Genomic DNA, 25,957 nt, shown 5'->3' with positions numbered 1-25,957 from the left:
TGCTGTTGGTGTATAGTAGTGTTACTGACATATTGATTTTGTATCCTGAACTTTACTGAATTCATTTTTCAGATCTAGGAGCTTTTTGGATGAGTCTTTAGGGTTTTCTAGGTATACAATCATATCATCAGCAAACAGTGAGAGTTTGACTTCCTCTTTACCGATTTGGATGCCCCTTATTTCTTTCTTTTGTCTGATTGCTCTGGCTAGGACTTCCAGGACTATGTTGAACAGAAATGGTGAAAGGGGGCATCCTTGTCCAGTTCCAGTTCTCAGGAAGAATGTTTTCATCTTTTCCCTGTTCAATATAATGTTGGCTGTGGGTTTGTCATAGATGGCTTTTATTACCTTAAGGTATGTCCCTTCCATGCTGATTTTGTGGAGGGTTTTAATCATAAAGGGATGCTGGATTTTGTCAAATGCTTTTTCTGCATCTATTGAGATGATCATGTGATTTTTGTTTTTAATTCTGTTTATGTGGTGTATCACATTTATTGACTTGCATGTGTTAAACCAAACCTGCATCCCTGGTATGAAACCCATTTGATCATGGTGTATTATCTTTTTGATATGGTATTGGATTCAGTTACCTAGTATTTTGTTGAGAAATTTTGCATCTATGTTCATCAGAGGTACTGGTCTGTAGTTTTCTTTTTTTGTCATGTCTGTTTCTGGTTTTGGTTTGAGGGTAATACTGGCTTCATAGAATGATTTAGGGAGGATTATCTCTCTCTGTCTTTTGGGATAGTTTTAGAAGGATTGGTACCAATTTTTCTTTGAATGTCTGATAGAATCATGTGACATTTCAATGAATTCATATATGTAAAGGCCCCAGAAGAGTGCCCGGAATGTAGTAAGTATTCTCTGCATGGTAGATATTATTATTAGCAATGCTGGTAGCTTTGCCCCAGATAAACTTTGCTTCCTTCACCATTTTTCCTAAAGTTAGCCCTAGGACCAGGTTATATCTGTTTCAGAATATTTTATTCCATTTTCCCCTATTGCCTAATTTGCACTCTCTCTCTCAATCTCTGTTTCTTTCTCTCTCTCTATTTATGTGTGGGTCTGTGTGTGTGACTTTTGAGGTAGGTGTGATGGGTGACCACTTTATATCCCTTGTAGAATAATGTCTACTATGGAATTTTCTTTTTTTTTCTATTATGGTCCAGACTCTTCAGGAAATTTTAAATTTTTCTTTAATAAATACTATGATATTTTCTTTTTTATTCCTTTTTTTTTTTTTTTTTGAGACAGAGTTTTGCTCTGTCACCCAGTCTGGAGTGCAGTGGTGTCATCTCTGCTCACTGCAACCTCTGCCTCCTGGGCTCAAGCAATTCTCATGCCTCAGCCTCTCAAGTAGCTGGGATTACAGGCACGCGCCACCACGCCCGGCTAATTTTTGTATTTTTAGTAGAGACGGAGTTTCACCATGTTGGCCAGGCTGATCTCAAGCTCCTGACCTCAAGTGATCTGCCCACCTTGGCATCCCAAAATGCTGGGATTACAGGCATGAGCCACCACGCCTGGCCAATACTATGGTATTTTTTTTTTCAAATAAAAACATGGTGAAGTTGCCAATGATTTCTGCATTCTAAAGCTGCCAGAAGGTTTACTTAGCTTCTTTGCAGTTCTAAGAATACTGGATGATACAGAAACACCTTCCAGGTTAGGCATTGTTCAGGATTTTTCTGATAACTAATGCTTACTCCTTTAAGCACCAATGCTTAAAATATTCTTCTACTTTGGATAGAAATATTTATTGTTTAAAAAAATTATGTTTATTACTTTTATTTTTTTATGGGACACTTCACACATTTTTGTGTTATTCTCGTACAGGGGCCATATGAATATTCTCTGTATCGTTCCAATTTTAGTATATGGGCTGCTGAAGTGAGCACAAGATAGAAATATTTCTAAAATGTATGTCTTAATTTTCTCTCTTCTTAAATAAAAGGCACTGGAAACACTTTTATCTCTTTTTGGTAATTCATGCTGACCTGGGCATTATATGAATATTGTAATGAGGCAATATCTGACATCGTGGTTAAGCACATGCCTTCTCTAATTTGGCAGACCTAGATTAGAATCTTGGCTTGGTCAATTACTGGCTGCATAACTCTGGGACAGTTACTTGACCTCTCTATGCTCCTTTTTCCTCATCTGTATAATGGAGACATTAATAGTATCTGCTGTATATGATTGTTTTAAGGATCAAATGAGATAATACATCCAAGGCACTTAATATAGCACTGCACATAAGGCATACACAATAGCTGTTTTCTGTGGTGTTATTACTCGGTAATGTTCTCTGCATTGTTGTGTGCAAAATTATTCTTGTAAGGTATATATAGGAGCCATATTGAGGCACTCCTAGAACCCAGAAAGAAGACTAATAAAATCAATACATAAGGAATGAGACCGAAAGCTGAGCTGGGGAGCACGAAGCAGCCAAGGAGACTCATCATCTTGTCTGAAGCTTCCAGGTAGCTGGAAGACAGACCTAAACATAAATATTTGCAAATGTCCCTGGATAGAGTCTCTCTCGGGCCCAAAGTGCCTGGCACAGTGCCTGGCATAGGACATACCTAATAGATTTTTGTTGACCCTATAAAACTGTAGATGTACAAAAAGCAAGAAGAGCAGGTCTTGACTGTTGCTTAGAACACAATATTATTTATCTAAAGAAAGCATACCGGCTTGAAATTGTCAGCTTGGAAATGCAGAAAAATGGAGCCGCAGATGCAGCACCGTACCGACAAATTGAGTACTGGGCTCTGGGGCATGGTGACGACATTAAAAAAGCTGTTGCCTTCTGGTCCTCTGGGTGGCCAGTCGGCTTCTCCAAGTAACCCCCATCTGTGTGTTCTCATATGGCTACAATGTCTTAGGGTCTTTAGAGGATCACACATTTAGTAACTGATCAGGAAAGTCTGCTGAGACATCTGGGAACAAAGTGCTCTCGGAAGCACCCCACCACCTTCTTGATAGTGTCCTTTGTAACACCATTTTTTTTGTTGTTGTTGTCTGTTTGTTTGAGACGGAGTCTTGCTCTGTCGCCCAGGCTGGAGTGCAGTGGCACAATCTTGGCTCACGGCAACTTTGGCCTCTTGGGTTCAAGTGATTCTCATGCCTCAGCCTCCCAAGTAGCTGGGATTACAGGTGCCTGCCACTATGCCTGGCTAATTTTTGTATTTTTAAGTAGAGACGGGGTTTTGCCATATTGTCCAGCCTCTCCTGGCCTCAAGTGATCCACCTGCCTCAGCCTCCCAAAAGGCTGGGATTACAGGCGTAAGCCACTGTGCCTGGCCCACAAAAATTTATTAATTAGACATTTTTGTTTTTTACTTTCAATTTTTGTGGGTACATAGCAGGTGTATATATTTGTGGGGTACATGAAATGTTGTGATACAGGCATGCAATGTGTAATAATCCCATCATGGAGAGTGGGGTATCCATACCCTCAAGCATTTATCCTTTGTGTTACAAACAATTCAATTACACTCTTTAAGTTATTTTAATAAGTACAATTATTATTGACTATAGTCACCCTGTTGTGCTATCAAATGGGCCTTATTCATTCTTTCAATTTTTTTTGTACCCATTAACCATTCCTACCTCCTTCCCCAATATACTTCTCAGCCTCTGGTAACCTGTCTTCTACTCTCTATGCCCATTAGTTCAATTGTTTTTATTTTTAGATCCCACAAATAAGTGAGGACATGTGATGTTTGTCTTTCTGTACCTGGCTTATTTCACTTAACATAATGATCTCTAGTTCCATCCATGTTGTTGCAAATGACTGATTCTCATTCTTCTTTATGGCTGAATAGTACTCCATTGTGTATACATACCACATTTTCTTTATCCATTCATTTGTTGGTGGACAGTTAGGTTGCTTCCAAATCTTAGCTATTTGTGAACAGTACTGCAACAAACATAGGAGCGCTGTTATCTCTTCCATATACTGATTTCCTTTCTTTTGGGTAACATACCCAGCAGTGGGATTGCTGGATCATATGGTAGCTCAATTTTCAGTTTTTCGAGGCACCTCCAAACTGTCCATAATGGTTGTACTAATTTACGTTCCCACCAGCAGTGTATGAGGGTTCCCTTTTCTCCACATCCTCTCCAGCATTTGTTATTGCCTGTCCAAAAGTTTTTAATTTTGATGAAGTCAAATTCATCTCTTTTGTTGTTTGTGCTTTTGGTGTCATATCTAAGAAACTCTTTCATAATCAAATGTCTTGAAGAATTTTTTTCCTGTTTTCTTCTAAGAATAATATAGTTTTACTTCTTACATTAAGGTCTTTGATCTATTTTGAGTTAATTTTTGTATATGGTAGGAGGTACGGGTCCAAATTCATTCTTTTGCATATGCACATCCAGTTGTTTCAGTACCATTTGTTGAAAAGACAACATTAACCAATTCCTCCATTGAACTGATTAATGTAGCTACGTAGTAAGTTTTAAAAGCGGGTCCTTCAACTTTGTTCTTCATTTTCAAAATCACTTTGGCCATTCTGGATCCCTCGCATGTCCATATGAATTTTAGGATCAGCTTGTCAATTTCTGCAAAAAAGGCCAGCTGAGATTTTGATAGTGATTGTGTTCAATCTATAGATTGCTTTGGAGAGTGTTGCCATCTTAATAATATTAAATGTTTGAATCCATGAACATGGGATGTATTTCCACTTATTTGTCTTATGGGATGTATTTCCACTTATTTGTCTTTAGTTTCATTCAGCAATATTATGTACTTTTCAGTGTACATGTCTTATACCTGCTTGGTTCAATTTATTCCAAAGGATTTTATTATTTTTGGTGTTATCAAAAAATAGGATTGTTTTCTTGATTTGGTATTTAAATTGTTCACTGCAAGTGTATAGAAATATAATTATTTTTTTGAGACAAGGTCTTACTCTGTTGCCCAGGCTGGAGTGCAGTGGTGTGATTACAGCTCACTGCAGTCTCAAACTCCTGGGCTCAGGTGATTGTCCTACCTCAGCCACCTGAGTAGCTGTGACCACAGGTGTGGAGCACCATGCTTGGCTAATTTTTGTATTTTTTATAGATACAGGGTTTCACAATGTAGCCCAGGCTGGTCTCGAGCTCCTGAGCTCAAGTGATCCACCTGTCTTTGGCCTCCCAAAGTGCTGGGATTACAGGTGTGAGCCACGGTGCCTGCCCTATTGATTTTTTAATATTCATCTTGTATTCTTCACTTCCAAGAACTTATTCATTAGTTTGAATAGTTTTTTAGTGGATTCCCATATGGTTTTCTTATACAAGAGTATGCCATTGGTGAATAGAGATAGTTTTACTTCTTCCTTTACAATCTGGATGCCTTTTATTTCATTTTCTTCCCTAATTTTTCTGGCTGGAACCTCTGGTACAATGTTTAATAGAAGTGATGAGAGCAGACAGTCTTTCACCATTGAGTACGATGTTAGATGTGGGTTTTTGGTAAATGGCCTTTGTCAGATTGAGGTTTCTTTATATTCTGAGTTTGTTATAAGTGTTTTGTTTTGTTTTTTATCATGAAAAGAGTTGGATTTTATCAAATGCTTTTTCTACGTCTGTTAAAATGATCACTGGTTTTTGTTTGTTATATTTGTATGCTGTATTACATCAATTGATTTTCATATATTAAATCAATCTTGCATTCCTGGGATAAAACCCAGTAGATCATGTTATATATGCACATAGAAATTTGTGCACATCAGTGATTATTCTTGAAGGATCTTTCTTCATAGAAATGGGATTACTGTGTAAAATTATGATAGATAATGTCAAATTGCCCTTCAAAAATGTTATACCAAGTTACACTCTCAGCAATAGTGTACACAGTGTCTTCTTCCTGTCCCTGGCAACACTGGATATTATTTGTCTTTAATGTTTGCTAAACTGATGGATGAAAATGGCATTTCATTTATTGCTGTAATTTGTATCTCATGATTACTAATGAGTTTGGACATCCTCTTATCCCTTTATAGTCTATTTGTATTTCCTTTTTGTGAACCAAATATATCTTTCTTACTTTCTTACAGAATGGAGAAGGCAGGGAAAATACTTAGGTCCCAAGTGAAGTTTCCAGAATATATGGAAGAATCCTCCTGTCTAGGTAGAGGGTCACTGATGTCTTTCAACAACACAAGTTCTAGCAATGGCAGTTTTATTTTTGTGTTGCCCCTGAAGTTGGTGAGAGTTGGGGACACCTACAATTCTTCCGATCAGTCAAGAATGGCCTGGGTAGTACCTCTTTGATTGCATTGTCCTGGCTACAACTACATGACCGACTGGTCTCTGAAAGCTCTAAACCTATGGTTTTCCTGTTAGCCAACCCTTTCCTCTGCCTTATCCCCAGAAGGTAATCTGCCTTTGTCCTCTTCCACCATTACTACCAACCCATTGCCAGGGACACCCTACCATCTCCTATTCTGCTCCTGAGCCAAGTTTATTATTTATTTATTTATTTTTATTTATTTTTGAGATGGAGTCTCGCTCTGTCACCCAGCTGGAGTGCAGTGGCGTGATCTAGGCTCACTGCAGCCTCCACCTCCCGGGTTAAAGTGATTCTTGTGCCTCAGCCTCCCAAGTAGCTGGGATTACAGGTGCCCGCCATCATGCCCAGCAAATTTTTGTATTTTTAGTAGAGACAGGGTTTCGCCCTGTTGGCCAGGCTGGTCTCGAATTCCTGACCTCGAGTGATCCACCTGCATCTGCCTCCCAAAGTGCTGGGATTATAGGCATGAGCCACCGCACCCAGCCCCAAGTTTATTTTTTTTTAAAGATATTTTATTCTGGAAGGATTTCACTGAATGTATATGAGATTCAATTAGTACTTATTTCACTTTCTTTCTTCCTCCTTCCCTCTCTTCCTCCTCTCTTTCCCCCTCTCTTACTCTCTCTCCCTCTCTTTCTCCCCCTCTCTCTTTCTTTCTTTCCAGTACCAGCTGGTAGCAGTATGTTTTTTTCTCTGCCCCCACCCCCTCATTCCCTCCTGTCTCCCTGAGTCACTCCATCTGCCTTGTCACCGGAACAGCAGGGGTGCCCTCCCCAAAGTGAGGCTTGTGGGATGGACGATTTGCCATTTCCCAGGGGCTGCTCTGCAGGGAAGCAGTTCTGAAAGTAAGTCAGCTCTACTAATGATCATGAGTCAAGACTAAGTATCTAGCAGCGCGGTGCCTCCTGGGAGGAGTTAGGCACAAGGCCCGGCCTAACCACTACAATTACCAGTAGTTGTAACGGGTATCAGCAGATCTTGCTTCAAGCCCTGACCCTGCCACTTGTGTGAAGTCAGGGTCTCCTTTTCCAGGCCTCAGTTGAGTCATCTGTAAAATGAGGAGACTAGAGTAGGGGTTGGGTAATGTCTAATGGTTGTAATGTCTGTTTTTAACTGGCCCATTTCCATCAGTTTCCGCTAGGCAAAGCTTTGCATATTTAGCTGCTCAGTTGGAACTAGTAGGAAGACCAAAGAGGATTTTGGCAAGTTCTTTTCTTCTGTTGTGCAAATCTGACATGCTTAATGGAATTTCCAAGAGTTACATTAAATGTCACCCATGAGTCTGGCCATCCTAATGTTTTACAGATTGCATCGTATTTCTGTAAAAATTAGACATTGAATAAGATTTTAAATATTTCCCATCTATCATGAACATTTTCGTTCTCTCTCAAAGAGACTATTTGATTTGGGGCCTGTTATCAGAGAGGCCGGAAAGGGCATCTAGGATAGTTGGAGGAAGGGTGGTATGTGAAGGGCCTCTGGAGAGCCAACGCTTCTCGGGTGTCTCAGCGGCTCACCATAGAGTTTGGGGGTTCTGAGTTGCATCTGGGGGTGAGGGAGGAAGCAGGCCACCAGAAAGGGCTAGTCCATGAGTCCGGGAATCCCGCCCGAAGCTCTGGCAGTGACCCGCAACATGCCAGGCACCGGCAGCCCTCGGGTAGGGGCTGAAGCGGGCGGCAGCAGCATGCGCAGTGTGGCCGCCGCGGGTACACCGCGGCTTTTGCTGCTGCCACAGCTACCAGGGCTGCTGCTGCTGCTGCTGCTGCTGCTGCTCTGCCTGCGCCGCTGTCACTTCCAGTTCCTACTTCTGCGATCCAGGTCCGGGTCACTGCTTACCCGCTGCTGGCCCAGTGCCTCCAGGCCGCTTTCCCTCCGCTGCTCGGCTCCGGCTGCGGGCAGGAGGGGACCGGCGCGGGTAGCTGAGCGTGGTCTGGAGAAGCTTCGCGGGCTGGCTCCCCCGGCAGTCGCTCCCCTCCACTCGCCACCCCGCGCACCCTCGCCCGGCTCGCAGCCAGCGCACCCAGCGGGGCGCGCCTCCGGCACCCCCAGTTCGGCCCCGCGATCCTCCGCCCGCCGAGCGGCACGGCTATGGCAACAAGAACTTGAGGACAAGACTCTGACTTCCCTTTAGATTAAAAAACAATCCCTGGGCTGGAGAGGTTGCGGGCGCGGCACAGAGTTTGGAGACGGGCGCCCCCTCCTCGCCCGCGTCCAGGCGCAAAGTTGCAGCCGCCCCTCCCCGCTGGGGCGAGCCTAGCCCAGCTCTCCAGTTTCGCCCTGGTGGCCGCCGCGCTCAGGGCAGGGTCCCAGCTCCGGCTGGGTTGATCTGTTCCCGCAGCCTTGGCACAGGCTTGCCCGCCCGCTCGCCGGCCCCGTGACTCGGGAGGGCGAACGGCTTCCAGGAGGCGGCGGCGGCGCGGCTGGAGTGAGGGAGCAGCCGGAGGACAGGCGGGCAGCGGCCGAGCCAGGTGACCTGCCTGGGGGCAAAAGGGTCAGGGGAAGGGGAGCGCGCGAGGGCCCGGGGGTGGGTGCCGAAGGACCCCCTTTGGAGAGGAACCGCCCTTCTTCCCCACTGCCGTGGCTCGCAGCCCCAGCTGCGGGGTCCGTTCTCTGCCAGGGCCTCACAGTTCGCTGAGATCCAGGGTGCCGGGAAGGGGGAGATGAGGGCCAAGGACGCAGAGCGAGGACGCGCCAAACTTAGGGGCGAGTTGTCCAGCTCTGGCCGCAAGGTTTGCATCCGACTGGATTCTTTCCTTCCCCCAGAACCAGAGCAGGAGTCAACAGTACCATTTTTAATACTAATGTGATGCCCTCCCAACCCCGAGCATCCATACATTTGGAGATGTTTTCTGCGTTAAGTACAGAGATCTGTCGCAGGAATGGTTTGTAGATGGAAAAGACCTGTATTCTACAAGGTGTTCCAAAGTGCCTGTAGTTAATTACAAGTTTTCATTTTCCAGTCATTTAGGAACCCAACAGGTATTTGAGCTATTTCGTTTCTTAGCTCTGCAGCGGAGAGCCCTCAAGTTTATCTCTGCCTCTTCAAAGGTCTTATATTTTCATTTTTGATTTGTTATTGTTTTTGGATAGAGGGGTAACTCACATGATATTTTTCCCTTTTCTTAATGTGTAGTGGGAGTAAAAATACAGTAAATGAATATATTTTCCTCTGCAATTATGTATATTTTGGTCAATAAAAACTTCGCATAACCCCCCCCCCCAAAAAAAAACCTCACAAAATAGGATAAATTTCAGTTTATGCTCTGTAAAGTATTAATAATTTTAAAGGCAAGATTCAAAGGTTCAAACTGTTTTTTTTTAAACTTATATTTGCCTGGAAAACTCATAGTGTCCTTGGACTTCCTATCTTAATTTTGACATTGACCATGGTAAGAGGATCTCTGATGACATCATTTGCTCCAGCCACAGTCTGGAATTCTGTGACTGAGAGCACCTCTCTCCAAAACGTAAGGCCTGGGCCTGCCCTTGTGCTTCAGCTGAGGCATTTCCAAGGATTTCTCTTCAGCAAAGTATTATGCTACATGCCAGGCAATGCTGCAGTCCCTTCTTACATAATAAGCCAGCTTCAGGCCGGTGTACGCTTTGGGTGTGCTTAGAGCAGTTAAAACAAGGGAGTGTTCTGTCTTAGTCTGGGTGCCGTGCAGATGATTGGAGTTTTGAACAAAGTAAATTTCCAGCTACTATTCTCATATTGCATTTCTTTGGTGCTTAATTTTTTGAATGCCTTCTAGTTATCTGAAATTCCCCGTGCCCTTGTAAAGGATGTAGGAGAGATGGCATTACTTTCACTTGACAAAGAAACAGAAAAGTTTAGTTAATCGAAGTCATACAGCTTATCACTGGTAGGATCAAAACTCTAACCTGGATCTCCTGCTTTCAGCCTAGGTTTTTTCTTTGTTCGTTTGTTTTTACTAAAATGTGACATTTTATACAAAAGTGTTTTATTTGGCACATTTTATGGATGGTATGTCTTCCAAGCTACTAATTTTTTCTATTCTTTTTGCCTACTCACATCTCAGCCTTGTCTTTGCTTGTGCAGGGCTGGTGCTGTTCTTAGGGGTAAGGACAGGAGGAGAGTTTTTCAAAGGATGGTCTGTGGTTTCTATTTACCTACAGTCTGCCTCTTCTCTACTCACATTCAGGGAGAGCAGGTGCTGAATAGAGTGAGTAGCCAGGGCCCAGAAATTTCTGATATTCATTTGACATCATTAGTCCAAGTATAACATTACTTCAATCTTTACAAAGAAACTCATTCAGGAGAGGAAATTGAAGAGTATGAGTTTTGTTCTTTTATAGCAATCTGTTTATCACTGTGCTTAGGACCGTAGATGCAAAGGAGGAAAAGGAGTTGAGTATCTACCATTTCTCAGGCACCTCCTATGTTCCAGGCACTATGCTAGGTGCTTTAAATCTATTATCATATTTAGCCCTTGCAACACTCCTGGGAGGTAGGTGGCATTGTACTCATTATACCCTGGTGGAAACCAAGGTTTGGAGATGATCCAGACTGATGCCTCACACTGCCAGTGCAAAGAAGAACCGGAATGTAATCACTGATGTACCTGACTCCAGAACTCATTCCCTTTGCCTTGTGCTAGGCTGCTGTTGCCCCCAAAGCTATTGATAAATACAGGAACACCTAGCTCCTTTGTTTTCAGACATGGCTGTACATTGGAGTCACTTGGGATACTTTTTAAAAATACAAATTTTGGGGTCTTATAACCCAGAGATTTTGAGTTAATTGGTCCGCAATGAGGCCCAGCCACTGGTATTCCTTTTTAAAAAAAATGCTTAAATCAACTTTATATTTACATTCGGGAAATTGCACAAATCCTAAGTATATAGTTTGGTGAATCTTCACAAACTGACACACTCATACAGTCTGCACCTTTATTAAGAAACAGAACAGGATTGGTGCCCAGAAGCTATCCTCGTGCCCCTTCCCAGTCACTATGCCTCACCAAGGGGCACTACTATCATGACTATCCACCACTATCGTAGTAGATACCCTGCCTTCCCACCTGTTTTGGTACTCTATATGAGCGGACTCATACAGTATGTACTTGTTTGTATGAGGTTTCTTTCACTCAGCATAATATTTGTACAAGTCACCCGTGTTGTTGCAGGTAGTAGTGGTTCACTTTTTTTCTTGCTGTATAATATTTCATTGTATGGATATACCATGTTTTGTTTTTCTATTCACTTGTTGATGGACATCTACATTGTTTCCAGTTTTTGTTTGCTGTGAACAATGCTGCTATGAAGATCCTCGTGAGTGTCTCCTGGAGAATATATACACCCATTTCTGTTGGGTTTATGCATTACAGTGTCAGTGCTACGTCATAGGGTCTGCATGTGTTCAGCTTTAGTAGGTACTGTCCAGCCATTTCCCAAATCAGACAAGCCTTGTGATTTTTTTTTTTGAAAGCTCTGCAAGTGATTCTAATGTGTATCCAGAGTTGAGAACCATTTCCCTGGTTTATCCAGCATTCAGCAACCTAGTGACCTCAACTGTCTGCCACTAAGCTGAGAACCATACAGAAGGAGATACCAACTTTCTTCTCAGCCTGGAATCTTCTGGACAGTCTTCTCAGCAAAATTGGGCAGCTTACACTTATTTTCCCATAATCCCTTGTGCCAAGCTACCTTTATACTGCTCGTCCACCCTTGCTTTGTTTTTTTTTGTGAACACATCTGCTAGTCTCAGAACTTTTCAAAGGTAGGAACTGGAGCCTGATCTTCTTTATTTTATTTCTTTATTTATTTTGAGACAGAGTCTCACTCTGTTGCCCAGGCTGGAGTGCAGTGGTGCGATCTCTGCTCACTGCAACCTCTGCCTCCTAGGTACAAGCGATTCTCTTGCCTCAGCTTCCTGAGTAGCTGGGATTACAGGCACATACCACCACGCCTGGCTAATTTTTGTATTTTTCATAGAGATGGGGTTTCACCATATTGGCCAGGCTGGTCTTGAACTCCTGACCTCAAGTGATCCACCTGACTTGGCCTCCCAAACTGCTAGGATTACAGGCGTAAGCCACCGTGCCCGGCCGTGATCATCTTTATAACCCTAGCACCCAGTAGAGGACATGGCACAGAGCAAGTGCTTAGGAAGGGTTTGTTAGATGAAAGATTGATAGAATGACTGAGTACTCAGAGAAGATCTGGGCTGCAAAGGAGACATCCCATCTTTGCGCTAAGAATTATGTACTTTATTCGTAGGACACTGCCTCAGGCCCTCGCTCAAAGCCTAATTGCTTTTACTTATCTCAGCATGTTAGCATTATGGGTAATCTGGTTGCTCACCCTGAAACTGATTAGAAATAGCAGATTAAATGAGATGAGGTAAGGTATGTGAAAGCACATTGTAAACTGGAAAATAGCATCTAAATAGAAAGTTGTGATAAAGGGAAATGAGGGGCTGCCCTAGATTAGATACACTGGCAATGGCAGAAACTCTATATATCTATGTACAACGTGGAATAACTGAAATCAACAGCATGTCAGCAAAGGAGACAGAAAAACTATAAAAAGCAGACCCCCAAACACATAACTCTCTGGGGACTTTTGATGTGGTGTCAGGCATGCTGTGTGGTCTAGTCGCTAGAATATGTTCCTTTTCCTGCCTTGGTCTGGGTTTGATTCCTGGTTAGGGCAGCCTTTTTTTTCTTGAGAAGTTGTATACCAGTGCAGGGACTATGAGCTTGAGCTTTGGACATGGACTGACCTGGTTGGCCACTTATTAGGTATATGCTAACCTCCTAGGAGGTAGTAGTAATACCACTTATTAAGTATATGCTTCTGGCTGGGCACAGTGGTTCACGCCTATAATCCTAGCACTTTGGGAGGCTGAGGCAGGCGGATCACTTGAGGTCAGGAGTTCAAGACCAGCCTGACCAACATGATGAAACCCCATCTCTACTAAAAATACAAAAATTAGCCAGGCATCGTGGCACAAGCCTATAATTGCTGCTACTTGGGAAGCTGAGGCAGGAGAATCGCTTGAACCTGGGAGGTGGAGGTTGCAGTGATCCAAGATTGTGCCACTGCACTGGAGCCTGGATGACAGAGAGAGACTCTGGTTAAAAAAAAAAAAAAGTATATGCCTCTTCCTAGGGTTAAATGAAAGAAAGCAAGTAAAGCACTTAGCACCGTCCTTGGCACTGAGTGAACTCTCAATAAAAGCTAGTTCCTAATTGGAATTTTAATATATCCCAGTAGATCAGTGTTCTGGGATATATTAGATAAAAAACATTGCATTATTTTTTTAAAAGTTCACTTAGTTCAGTTATGGTAAGCTAACTCTGTTTAAGAAGTGAGTCATTGATTTTTAGAAAGATTTCCTTTTGAAAATTTAACATTTAAAAAAATTGGAAGGGCAGGCTGGCATGGTGGCATACGCCTGTAATCCCAGCACTTTGGGAGGCCGAGGCGGGAGGATCACCTGAGGTCAGGAGTTCAAGACCAGCCTGGCCAACATGGTGAAACCCCATCTCCACAAAAGTACCAAAATTAGCTGAGCATGATGGCGGGTGCCTGTAATCCCAGCTACTCAGGAGGCTGAGGTGGGAGAATCGCTTGAACCCGGGAGGCGGAGGTTGCAGTGAGCTGAGATGCTGAGATCATGCCATTGCACTCCAGCCTAGGCGACAAGAGCGAAACTCCGTTTCAAAAAAAAAAGAAAAAAAATGGAAGGGTAAACTGTGGGCTTTCCAAGGGTTCTGAGGTTTTACTAGTTACATTTGCAATTGAGACAGGGCTAAAACTTGAAATAGGAAAAAAAAATCCAGCCATTTTCTCTCTCAGTTCTATGCTCTATTCGGCAGAGACCACTTGTTTTTGGCAAAATGTTTTTAAAAATAAAGTCAAAGGTAAAATCCTCACATATTTTCTAATACTTAACACATCTCTAGAAGGCAAAACAAAGTTGAATATTTCTGGGCGTCTTAGATGAAAAGTGATGTCATACTTGGCCTCTGTTCTCCATGCTTAACAGCAGAAATTAATCCTTCAACATTATTAGCATCTTTCACTCACTATTAAAGTGCTTTCATTTCTGAGTTTGTCTCTGTGCTTTTCATCATAGAAAATAATTCAAATTTAGATTACAGTGTGTTGAAATATGTTTAAAATAATTTAGATATTATATTTAATTGGTTTTTTATATTTTATTTGGAAGGCTACATAAAGACAGTTTAAATTTCCGTGATATTGCAGCCCAGTGATATCCATGGAACAGAGATTGGAACTTTTAACTACAGTTTCAGACAATATATATGCAATCTGAAGAGTTTTAGGAACTCCTTGTAAGAGTTCTTGTTCTTTCCCTAGCTTATTGTCTTGCTGTTGTTCTCAATGCTTAGCATGGTCAATTTTTAACTGCTGAAAACAATTTGTGTATGGTTTCCTTTATAACAGCTCAGGACTAGAAATATATTTGGGGATCCAGTTGTAAAGAGGAACTGGAGAAGACAAAGCAACTGAATTCTTCAGAGACTATGAATTATTCAGTTGTTAACCACAGTAACTTCTTGAGCTACCATTTTGTGTTCTAATAATAGAAACAGTTTGGATGGATTCCTCTGGGTATTGAAAAATCAGATCTTTTCATTCTTTTCTAGTCTATGCATAAACTAGAAGAATGTGAGAAAAGACTATTTTCAGTTGCTCATGTTTACCTGGATGAACTAGTTTAATTTTTGTCTTTTAAAACAGACATATTTATTTTAAAATTAAAATAGCTTGAAATTTTAAAATACACCCCAAAGCAAGATGATCGTTTAAGTTAAGTTAAACAATACAATGAATGGTCTTTTATTTTTGGTGATGATTGCCAAAAACCTCTTGCCTTCAGGAAATAAGCAATAAACCTGATGAATTGGGCATAGTTGAGGGGGAAAATAAAACTCAATGGCTTCTATTTAAAAAACACAGTATGTAATATCTAAAAAAGAAAGGCATTGTTTCTGAATTGGGGTGAATGTACCAAACATATACCAAAAGGAAGGCATTTTGTTAGAAAATTTGATTAATTATTAGAATCTTCCTGACTGGAGATGTAAATTATCTTGTTTTAAATCTAACTCACTCTAATTTGGTTTTAATGTTGGCTGTAATCCAGGCTGTTTCTGGGGACAACAGAACACAATATACCTCTTTATTCAAACCACACAATCTTGGCCAGCTATTCCCTACTCCAGCCCCATTCTAACTTGGTCTTATTGTTATCATTGAGGTGGCCCTCAAGGATCAGTCTGAGAGGTGATGTGATGTTGCCAGCACAGCATAAGGTAGGCAGAGCGATTGGTGATGACATTTGGGGTTAGTACCAAGAGGAAATGCAGAGTTGGTCCTTTGAATTGCAAATGAGGAAGTGTGAAGGCACTTGCCAGTTTCTTAGGGCCCTCCCTTTACCAGTTTTTTAGAGGGGGTTGTTTATGTCCACTTAGTCCAGAAGCTACTCTGTATCTGCATTTCAACATGGGCAATGGCACTTCCTCTGCTGTCAGCTGGAAGAAAGACCTATGACACTAGATGTCTGTCCGATTAGCTCCAGGCTTTGTCATACCCTGGCAAACTGGGCCTTATCACACAAAGAGATGTATGGGCTTAGAGATGTGGATCATCCAAAACAGCATGTAGTCACGTATCATTTCCATTGGACTTCTGGCAGAAGATTTACCTTCCTAATTAAGTTCTACTTAGGCAAATCTGGTAAAATCCAAGCTTTATACTTTCTTGGGGACTTGAATATTATTCCAGGGATCAGACATGTCAATTGAGTGAGTGAATAGGGCAACAGGGAAAAGAAGGAATTAAATTAAGGTGAGATAAAATGCAGCAGTTTGCAAAGCAGCAAGTGAAACTATTATTAAGGACTTGTCTCACCCTCAACAATAACAAAGATGTTTCCCTACTTCTTGGAAGCATGGACATTATTTTAAGAGGCTTTTTTTTTTTTTTTTGACAGAGGCTTGCTGTTTTGCCCAGGCTGGAGTGCAGTGGTGCGATTTTGGCTCACTGTAACCTCCGCCTCTTTGGTTCAAGCGATTCTCCTGCCTCAGCCTCCCAAGTAGCTGGGATTACAGTCACGTGCCACTATGTCCGGCTAATTTTTTGTATTTTTAGTTTCACTATGTCGCTCAGGCTGGTCTTGAACTCTTGATCTCAAGTGATCCGCCCCCCTCGGCCTCCCAAAGTGCTGGGATTACAGGTGTGAGCCACCGCGCCAGCCTTAAGAGGCATCTTTAAGGTGTCAAACTCTTAACATCATTTATGAAAAGCCCTGCCTGTGAAGCAGGCCTGAACACTAATTTGTATGTTCTTCATGAGGAGGTCTCCAGCAAAAGAGAGGTATGTACTAATAATTTCTGAGAAATGTATGCAGATCAGGAGACTGCAGTCTTTCACTAACAAAAGAAGTTTAACAACTTTTTTTGTGAGAATATACATTGTGATAGTGGAAATAAGCGTTTACACTGTTTGTATAACCACTTTGCATTCTCTGAAGAAGGATTGGTATTTGGGAGTGTGTTGTGTATTGGGGCAAATCTTGATTCGAGATTAAAAAATCACCTTCAAGTAGAGACAACAGAATAGAAAATGGTTTTAGGGCTAATGCACCTGTGGGTGACTTCATTTGCCAGATTTTATATAGGGTTCTTTTTATTTCTCATCTTAAAACAAATTTATGTATTACTGCCTGGCATAGACACCAGGTGTTCAACAAATATTTGTTGAATGGATAATGAATGGGTATTTGAATGGAAATGAACTTCTAAAATTTCATTTTAGATAGCTTGTGTATTTAAGAGTCTACATGTAGATGGTCAGGAGTTGACTTTTATTCATAAAAATGACTCTTTAATGGGTAAAAATGAGGACAGAAAGAAAGCTGGGTTTCCCCTAAGATAACATTACTTTATGCCAAGCTAGGGTACTTGTTTCAAGTTTTTTAAAAATTAAAAAAAAGAAAATTAAAGGTGTGAGATACTAACTCCTGTGATGTCATATGGAAGCCTTTTTCTACTTTTCCAGTCTCTAGGCTACTTCTTATTTCTTCTATTACCGAAACTCTCTTGCTTTCACTGGGCTTTCAAGGTGTGAGCTCTTCATGTGAGGATTCTCTAACTGTGATTTTCTCCAAAGTGATCTCAGGCAGTAACTTCATTTCTTTTCGGTGAGGTAAATGCTTTGTCAGCATTTTAAAATCATATTCTTAAAAAAAAAAATTTATTTTTGGCCGCGCGCAGTGGCTCACGCCTGTTAATCCCAGCACTTTCGGAGGCCGAGGCGGGCGGATCACGAGGTCAGGAGATCCAGACCATCCTGGCTAACACGGTGAGACCTCGTCTCTACTAAAAATACAAAAAAATTAGCCGGGCGTGGTGGCACGTGCCTGTAGTCCCAGCTACTCGGGAGGCTGAGGCAGGAGAATGGCGTGAACCCAGGAGGCGGAGCTTGCAGTGAGCCAAGATCTCACCACTGCACTCCAGCCTGGGCGACAGAGCGAGACTCCGTCTCAAAAAAAAAAAAAAAAAAAAAAAAAGAATTTATTTTTAGCAGGTGATGGAAAATATATGAGCCTTGATTTATCAAATTCTACTTTAAAAAATTTGCCTTTTCCTCCTCTCTTTCCTTCTCGGAAAGGCATGCCCAAAGGGCAGGTGCTTCTGGTGGAAGACATACCTGTTTGAATTTTAGACTGGGAGAGAAAACTGACACTTAGCAAGAACTTGTCCAATGTCTGTAAAGTGAGCACCATGCCTGGCACTGTGGGCTCCTGCCTATTGGACAGAGGCAGCATGTATGTGTGAAAGAGTAGAATTTAACAGCATTTAGCAGTGTATGGTTAGGTGTCCAAGTTAGTGGTTCCAGAATCTAGAGCCTAAATGCAAGAGGAATTCAGAAATAGGGAAGCCTGTTGTGTACTGAGGCGTAGTGTTTGGGGAAAACACCATGGAAGGGAGTGATTTGGATTGGGCCCTGAAGGATAGCTAGCATTCAGATGATTGAGGGAACTTTCTGAAGGAGAAGTATAAATGTCAGAGAGAGGCACAGTGAAGAAAGAAGATTCTGGAGCATATAAGGAGATGATGGTGAGAAATGATGGGCCTGCTAAGGTCTACCTTAGAGATGCTTGAGAAGAAATTATTTTAAATTTATTTATTATTACTATTTTTTGAGATGGCATCTTGCTCTGTCACCCAGGCTAGAGTGCGACAGGCTAGAGCGTGACAGGCTAGATTGCCGAGGCTAGTGGCGCGATCTCAACTCACTGCAACCTCCGCCTCCTGGTTTCAAGCGATTGTCCTGCCTCAGCCTCCCCACTAGCTGGGATTACAGGCGTGTGCCACCACATCCGGTTAATTTTTGTATTTTTAGTAGAGATGGCCATGTTGGCCAGGCTGGCCTTAAACTCCTGACCTCAAGTGATTAGCCCACCTCAGCCTCCCAAAGTGCTGGGACTACAGACATGAACCACTGCGCCTGGCCTTGAGAAGTAATTTGAATGCTAGTCTGAAGAGGGTGGTCTTGATCTTGGGTTATATTAGGCTTTTTATTGGATGCCTTTGCTGTGTTTTGAGAGACATGAGTGCTAACTAAAAGCACCATTTCTGATGTCTGTGAGATCTGAGCTCCTGAATGCCCACCTAACAGTGTTTGGATTGTTTCCTAAGTGCAAATCCTGTTTGGAGTAAGTTGGAGCAGGATTCACTAATTAATTTATGTCTGTTAGGCATTGATGAGTGTCTCTGAAAATGACATACTTTTCAAAAAGTGAATCACACAGATATATAAATGGGAAGAGCCAAAAGTCTTTGCCAAATGAATGGCTGAAGGTAATCTCTAAGTAAAGAGAGAAAATAATAATAACTTTGGCACAGCATCCTTTCCTCCAAGTTTAGCAGGTGTTAGGAGGATTTTGGGCATGTGAATTGTAGTCTTTCCAATTACACGTTACCCCTTCTTGCTGCTGGTGAGTTGCTTTGCCGTGTCCCATTGTGCTCTGGCTGTGAGTTGGAGCTAGTTTTAGAGCATAGGCATGAACAGGGGAGGGTGGCTTGTAGTGTTTGCCATTTATTCAGTTTTACAACAAAAACGGTTGAAAATATAACCAATTCCAGAAAAACCAGTAAAATCCCACAGTTCTTTGCAGCTTCTCTTCTCTATGATAATGAGGTCAGGGTGCTTTGTGATGGCATTTAGAGGAACCTCTATTACCTGGGACAGGCAAGCAATTGCAGATGTTGCCCACACTCAGCACACAACTTAAAAAATTAACAACCGTAGAGTCTGAAGCACCTTTGGTCACCTCGTGGTCACAGAGCTTAATTTTGCTGATGAGCACAGGTACATCTAATTTTAGATGTTACATGTTTCCTGGAAAATTGCGTGGAGATTGTTTTTTTTCTTTCCTAAGTGATATCTCTTTCTGAGTTTATTATACTTTCTGCAATACTTTTTCTTCAAGTATGATTAATCATCTATTGATGAGAACAGCTAAACTCTCATTAATTAACCAAATATCTATTGAGTGCCTACTGCGTGACAGGCACTCTTCTAGACACTGAGGATCCAGAAGTGAAAAAAAAATTGACATCATGGGGCTTACGTTCTAGGCATAATTTACCTTTATAAGTCTCTCTGACAGAGCATCCTGTCAATCAACCAATGAATGGTTATTTATCAAGTATTTCGTGTATGTTGAATATTGGGGCCAGGTCTGTGGGGGAATGCGGACTTCAAAGAGCCTACCTTTTAATAGGAAATTCAGGACTAATCTCAGTACCTGCATAATGAATAAAGAATATTGGGCTGATAGACCACTGACAGCTTAAATTTACAACATCTCTACAGACTATAAAGCTGTAGCTGTTTGGAAAAAAGAAACATGAAGGTAGGTCAGTGAGGACATTATGGATAGCAACAGGTGATACTTGGAAGGGCTGCTGCTGAAAGCGACTAGCAGTGGCTCTTTTGTTTCATGGCCCTCGTTTCTCCCTAGTCTTTGTGTGGGACTATTTACCACCAGTCTCTGCTGTAAATTCTGGTAGGCTCTGGGGCTCCTACCCTAAATCTTAGTAGCTCCTAGGAAAGCAGGGACCAAGGGAGCCTTCTCTCCATAGGTGAGGCTCCTCTCTAACTGCCTGGATTGTTAAACAGGCAGGGAGGAGCTGCTGACTACTGAAATTTCTGAGGGTATTCTCATGGACTTCATATATTTACCTTGATTCTCTCATCACTAAGAGTTCTAAAATAAATAGTACCCTGAATGTCTAGGGCATTTGTTCATCTTTTATATGAAGGGACAAGGAAAAAGCATAAAGGATGTTGGACATTGATTTGGGAACACATGTCTGGCCACTCTTCAATGTAAAAACAAATTATTTTCCAAAAGTTCATTTTTAAGTGATTATTAGGGACACAGAAAACATTTTCCCATAGAAACAAGGCTCAACACGGTGATTATGTTTTCTGGCTGGCCCACAACAGCCTGTTGAATACTTAATGTGGCTGAACTATAGAACTCACAGAGGCTAAGTGGCAGGTGTGATGCTGTTTCTGGGAAAATGTGTTCCGCATTCCAATTTGGAACACTAGGGAGTCAGTCCCTGTTTCTAAAGGGGTGGGAGTGGGGGCATTGGGGAAGACACCCTCATGTTTGGCACACAGATGCTCCAGCAGCTGAGAGATCACCCATCCACCCCACGCCGCAAAACTGGCAACCAGTGTGCTTTTGCAAAGGCTCTGGTGACAGGAGCACAGGAGGAGGGGTAGGAGCCCGCCAAGCCACAATGGCTGGCTGACTGTGAGGCAGCTGAGTCTAGGCCTCCTTCTTCCTGTCCTTGGCTTGGCAAGGGCTATTGACAGAGATATTTCATTTTTCCCTTTCCTTCATGCCTACTCTCTTTTTGGTGAGATTATTCAAAACCAGTTGTTCCTTCTTCTTTTTTCTTTTTCTTTTCTTTTCTTTCTTTCTTTCTTTCTTTTTTTTTTTTTTTTTTTTTTTTGAGGCGGGGTTTCGCTGTTGCCCAGGCTGGAGTGCAGTAGTGCAATCTCAGCTCGCTGCAACCTCCGCCTCCCAGATTCAAGCCATTCTTCTACCTCAGCCTCCTGAGTAGCTGGGATTACAGGTGCCCACCACCGCACCTGGCTAATTTTTGTATTTTTAGAAGAGATGGGTTTCACTATGCTGGCCAGTCTGGTCTCGAACTCCTGGACTCAAGTGATCCACCTACCTCGGCCTCCCAAGGTGCTGGGATTACAGGTGTGAGCCATTGTGCCCAGCCATCAGTTGTTCTCTTTTGCTCTCCCTTTATTTAATCCTGTGACTGGCCCCACTAAGATGCCTATATTGTTCTTCATTCATTCCCCTCTTACCTGAACACTTAATACTCAACTAAAGTCTCTGTTATAGAGAAAGGGGTTCTCCCCTATAGGAGTGCTAACAAGGAAGAGTGGGAGTCCTATGGTGATGCTGAGGTAGCCATCAGGGAATGAGATTTGTGACTTAATGAAGAGTGAGGGAGCAAGCTCAGATCTTGGCTTCTGTCATAGGAGCTCCATGGAGCTGAACTTCCTGGCTCTAGATTCTATGAGGTTCGAGTAATCTAGGAGTCCATATTAGTTATGTAAAGTGACTTTATAGAAATCCACAGAGCCAAAAAGAAAACATAGAGAGTTAAAGCTGTCCATGATCACAGTCCAAATGCCACGATGCAGTGGCAGCAAGATAAAGCCAGAATTTATAAATAGGTCATTTAAAAATGACATTTTGAAAAATCAGCTTGTAAACAGGTTATAAGCATGTTAGGCTGCAATACCCTAGACTCTCTTTGCTCTGATTCTGTAGTACTCAACACACTTCTGATTATAATTTAGCTCACCAGAGAGATTTCTCTATTGGGAGAGAGTGCCCTGGCCAGAAAATGGGAGTATTTAATCTTCTTAGTGCTTCATTTATTTTTAGTAAAAATTAAGAAATTGGCCTTTTGGTTTATGCATTGGCCTTTTGTGAGCTTGGCTAGTGTGAGTCCATTCTCAAGAGCCTTGAGAACTGAAGACCTGATTCTGGGCCTTGGGGACCCAGCCAAGATGCTGCCTTTAAAAGCTCCTATTTAGATGATGGACCACAAGACCTCTCACTGAGCTCCTTTGCTCAAAGACACTTTCCAGATGGGAAATGGAGCCTCATAAAGGTAGTGTTGCTTTCCTAAGGTCCTCACAACTGCTCAATAGTGACAAAGCTGAGATTGGAGTCAAAGTCTTCTGACTCTCACATCAGTGCTCTTTCCAATACACTGTATGTTGTTTCAGCTACAGGCACAAATTAGATCTTGGAGAGAAAGGGAGGAAATAAAAGTTGAGAGCAAGATTTGCTCCCTTAAGTTTGGTCCATATCAAATAGGAACAGCTATTATTTAAAACCAGGCAGAGTAGAAATGCCATCCACTATATTCTAGTAAGTGGAATACCAGTGGGTAATGAATCCAATTTCTGAGCTAAGAGCATTATTTGTTGCTGACTTTGTGACTGCTTTTAGTAGGAGCTATGTGCACACATCCCAGATCACGTTCACAGGGCCAGGAGCGGTACCACCCAGTGAAATATGACTAAGCAGCTCAGATTTGCTTGCTCTGTTGCACTATGTAATGACATTTCCACCAAAGTTCAGGGGTTAACAGAGGCAGTGTGCTCAGCTGTGAGAATTAGAGAATGTGATTCAAGATGAGCTAAGTTAATTTAAGATTTTGTTCAATAAGAGCAATAAGAACAAGGAAGAGCTGGAATGTTCCTAAATATTTGGAATCTTTTTTAAAAAACAGGCTTGAAATATAAGCTATATGTCCTTGTAGTCCCAATGTATCACTTGCTTTTCAGTTGATTAGACTTTTAACTCTTGAGTAATGGAACCTATTATAATCACCCCCAACCTTAAATTACCTTTAAATAGCAGTTGATTGGGTGTTACTGAAACCACATGACATTAAACATGACCAGTTCTGAACCAGGGTAGGGTATGCCTTCTTTTCTTAACTAAGATGTGGCTAGACTGCTGTGACTGGTTAACTCAGGTGGTTAGAGCATGATGTCAAGAAAATCAGGAAGCTAGGTGTCATTGCACGTGGCGCAGGTGTTTTAGCTTGGTTCTGTAATCACGAGCTGGACCCCTACCAGACCAGGACCTCACAAATATGGATCGTGGCTCACGAGGCAGACCTGGTTCAACAAATAGGAGGAGCTTAGTGTAGCTTTTCCCCTCTTTTGGCAAATGTGGCCAAGTGCCTCCTAGGTGAAGGCTGACCCTTGAAATGGGAAGGACAGCACAGGAATTAGGCAAGGCCCCTGTGGAGACAGTCTTGTAATATGGAAAATTTTCTCTTTGCTACAATTAGTTGAATTAATCATTTTAGAGGCTATAACAAACTCGATGCAGATGATACAGATGCTACTTGTATTGACAGAAGCAAAGGATTTCTTTTCGCATACAGACTCATGGATTGCTTTTTCATTTTTTCTCTATGTCTCATGGAAACATAAGGTGTGCATGCAGGGCTACAATGCCCCTCAGAGCATTTTCTTGTGTATCTTTATTGGCTCCATCATTTTCCTGCCCTGTGACTTAACTACTCTGAGTCTTAGTTTACTCATCCGTGGAATGGGAAAAATAATTGTACTGACATCATGGGCTTGCTGGGAGAATCAAATGCAAATAAAAAAATATATTTGTATCTTAGTCTGTTCAGACCACCAGAACAAAAAGCCATAAACCAGGTAGCTTATAAACAATGGAAGCGTATTTCTCATAGTTCTGGAGGCCAGAAATCCAAGATCAAGACATATTTAGTATCCTGGTGAGGGCCTACTTCCCTATTCATAGATAGTACCTTCTCTCTATGTCCTTACATGGTGGAAGGGACAAGGTAGCTCTCTGGGGCCTCTTGGATAAAGTCAACAATCCCAGTCATGAGAGCTATGCCCTCATGATCTAATCACCTCTAAATGCCACCACCTCCAAATACCATTATACTGGTGATTAGGTTTCAACATATGAATTTGGGAAGGGCACAAACATTCAGATCATAGCAATATGTATGTGATGTCCAAGCGTGGTGCCAGGAACATAGCAGGAGCTCAGTAAATCAGTAAACAGTAGCTATAAGATAAGTGAGGGAATGGAACAGGGAGTTGGGAAAGTTTCTTCTCATATGCTTCCTGGCTTTTTGCAGTTTAGGGAAAGTGTCATAAAATAGCATACATGTTGAAACTGAGAACTACTCCAAAAGGTTCTATTTGTAATGCTATAGAAATATTAACTTCTTGCAGTTTACATTGGCAGATCCCCAATAATTCACAATTAACACCTGGTGTTTAGTGGTTTGCAAATAGGTTTTGCTGTCATTGGGGATATCTAGAATAAAAAGCTGTGGGGAAACATTTAAAAATTAAATGTCTGGGCTGGGCGTGGTGGCTCACGCCTGTAATCCCAGCACTTTAGCAGGCCGAGGTAGGTGGCTCACTTGAGGTCAGGAGTTTGAGACCAGCCTGGCCAACATGATGAAACCCCATTTCTACTAAAAATACAAAAACAAAAACAAAAACAAACAAACAAACAAACAAAAATTAGCCGGGCATGGTGGCAGGTCCCTGTAATCCCAGCTACTCGAGAGGCTGAGGCAGGAGAATTGCTTGAACCTGGGAGGTGGAGGTTGCAGTGAGCTGAGATCATGCCACTGCACTCCAGCCTGGGGGATACAGCGAGACTCTGCCTCAAAAAAAAAAAAAAAAAAAAAGTTTGATTTCATCTACTGATGTAGGAATGCAACTTAGGTTGGCTATATGTAAATACTTAAAATATCTTTAATAAAGTTTAATCCCTGTCTGTCCTATTGGTTAGAGTAAATGTTTATATTGTTGTTAGATTTGAACATTGCATCATCTGATTGCAGGAATGATACCTTGACACCATCTAGCAGTAGTCTAAGAAGTAGTACTTTTTTCTTGTCTGAGTCACAGTAGTGGTAAGATGAATGGAGGGAGGGAATCCTGCTGTTCATCTGACCTTCACGGATCTAACTGGAACTAACTGGCTTTTTGTGCACCAAAATAGGTATAAAGAAAGTTCAGCTAATCTGGGACTCAGTCACAAACCAGAGACACTGAACAGACTAGTGAGGCTTGCACAGGGTACTAGAAGATGAGTATCATCATGACTTTGCCATGATTTGACTTTGACTTTGAAAAATTTCATTGAAAATGACTTTGGAAAATTACATACAGCATAAATGTGCAAATTTACATTACCTTTTTAACAAGTTCCAGTGCTTTGCAGACGGAAAAGGGAATTGGTTCTCTATTTTGGATGTATAAATGAGTGGGATTAGTCCTAGAAAAGTGGTCTGTACTGTAATCTACCTTTCCTTGTTCTTCTCACACCCTCTCTACATTGGGGAATTCTCCTTTGCTTTCTCCTATTTGGGGACCAGAGCCCTTAGTCTTTCTCCACATCAACATCTCTAAACTTGGTCTCACACTGCTCATTTCCACTAAGACATAAATAACTGATAGTGGCTGAAAATGTTGTGATCCCTCCAGATAATATTTCCATTTTCATAGGGGAGCTCTCTGAAGTGCATGGAAGAAAGATCTAGG

The 25,957-nt window shown here is 42.0% G+C and overlaps 1 protein-coding gene and 1 non-coding gene across 8 annotated transcripts in view; one reads left to right on the top strand and one right to left on the bottom strand.

Annotated features, from left to right (window-relative positions):
- ARHGEF6 (Rac/Cdc42 guanine nucleotide exchange factor 6) overlaps positions 1-25,957 on the top strand; it is a 116,203-nt gene that overhangs the window by 5,763 nt on the left and 84,483 nt on the right. Inside the window, exons 1-2 of one of the 7 annotated variants that reach the window (XM_055106180.2) lie at positions 7,680-8,751; positions 16,272-16,654. The exons of 4 other annotated variants lie outside the window; for them this stretch is intronic. In XM_055106180.2, coding sequence (XP_054962155.1) covers positions 16,577-16,654 — 78 coding nt within the window. In that variant the 5' untranslated portion in view covers positions 7,680-8,751; positions 16,272-16,576. Of the gene's footprint in view, positions 1-7,679; positions 8,752-16,271; positions 16,655-25,957 lie in introns of those variants that run through there. 2 more of the 7 variants (XM_063601702.1, XM_034949543.3) reach the window with 2 other exon arrangements.
- Positions 1,792-1,898, bottom strand: LOC112438552 (U6 spliceosomal RNA). The gene has a single exon (XR_003026963.1). It is a non-coding gene; the product is annotated as a U6 spliceosomal RNA (small nuclear RNA).

The sequence above is a fragment of the Pan paniscus genome, chromosome X (assembly GCF_029289425.2).
Source record: "Pan paniscus chromosome X, NHGRI_mPanPan1-v2.0_pri, whole genome shotgun sequence".
Classification (NCBI taxonomy): Eukaryota; Metazoa; Chordata; class Mammalia; order Primates; family Hominidae; genus Pan; species Pan paniscus.
This window is presented reverse-complemented; position numbering and strand designations above follow the sequence as displayed.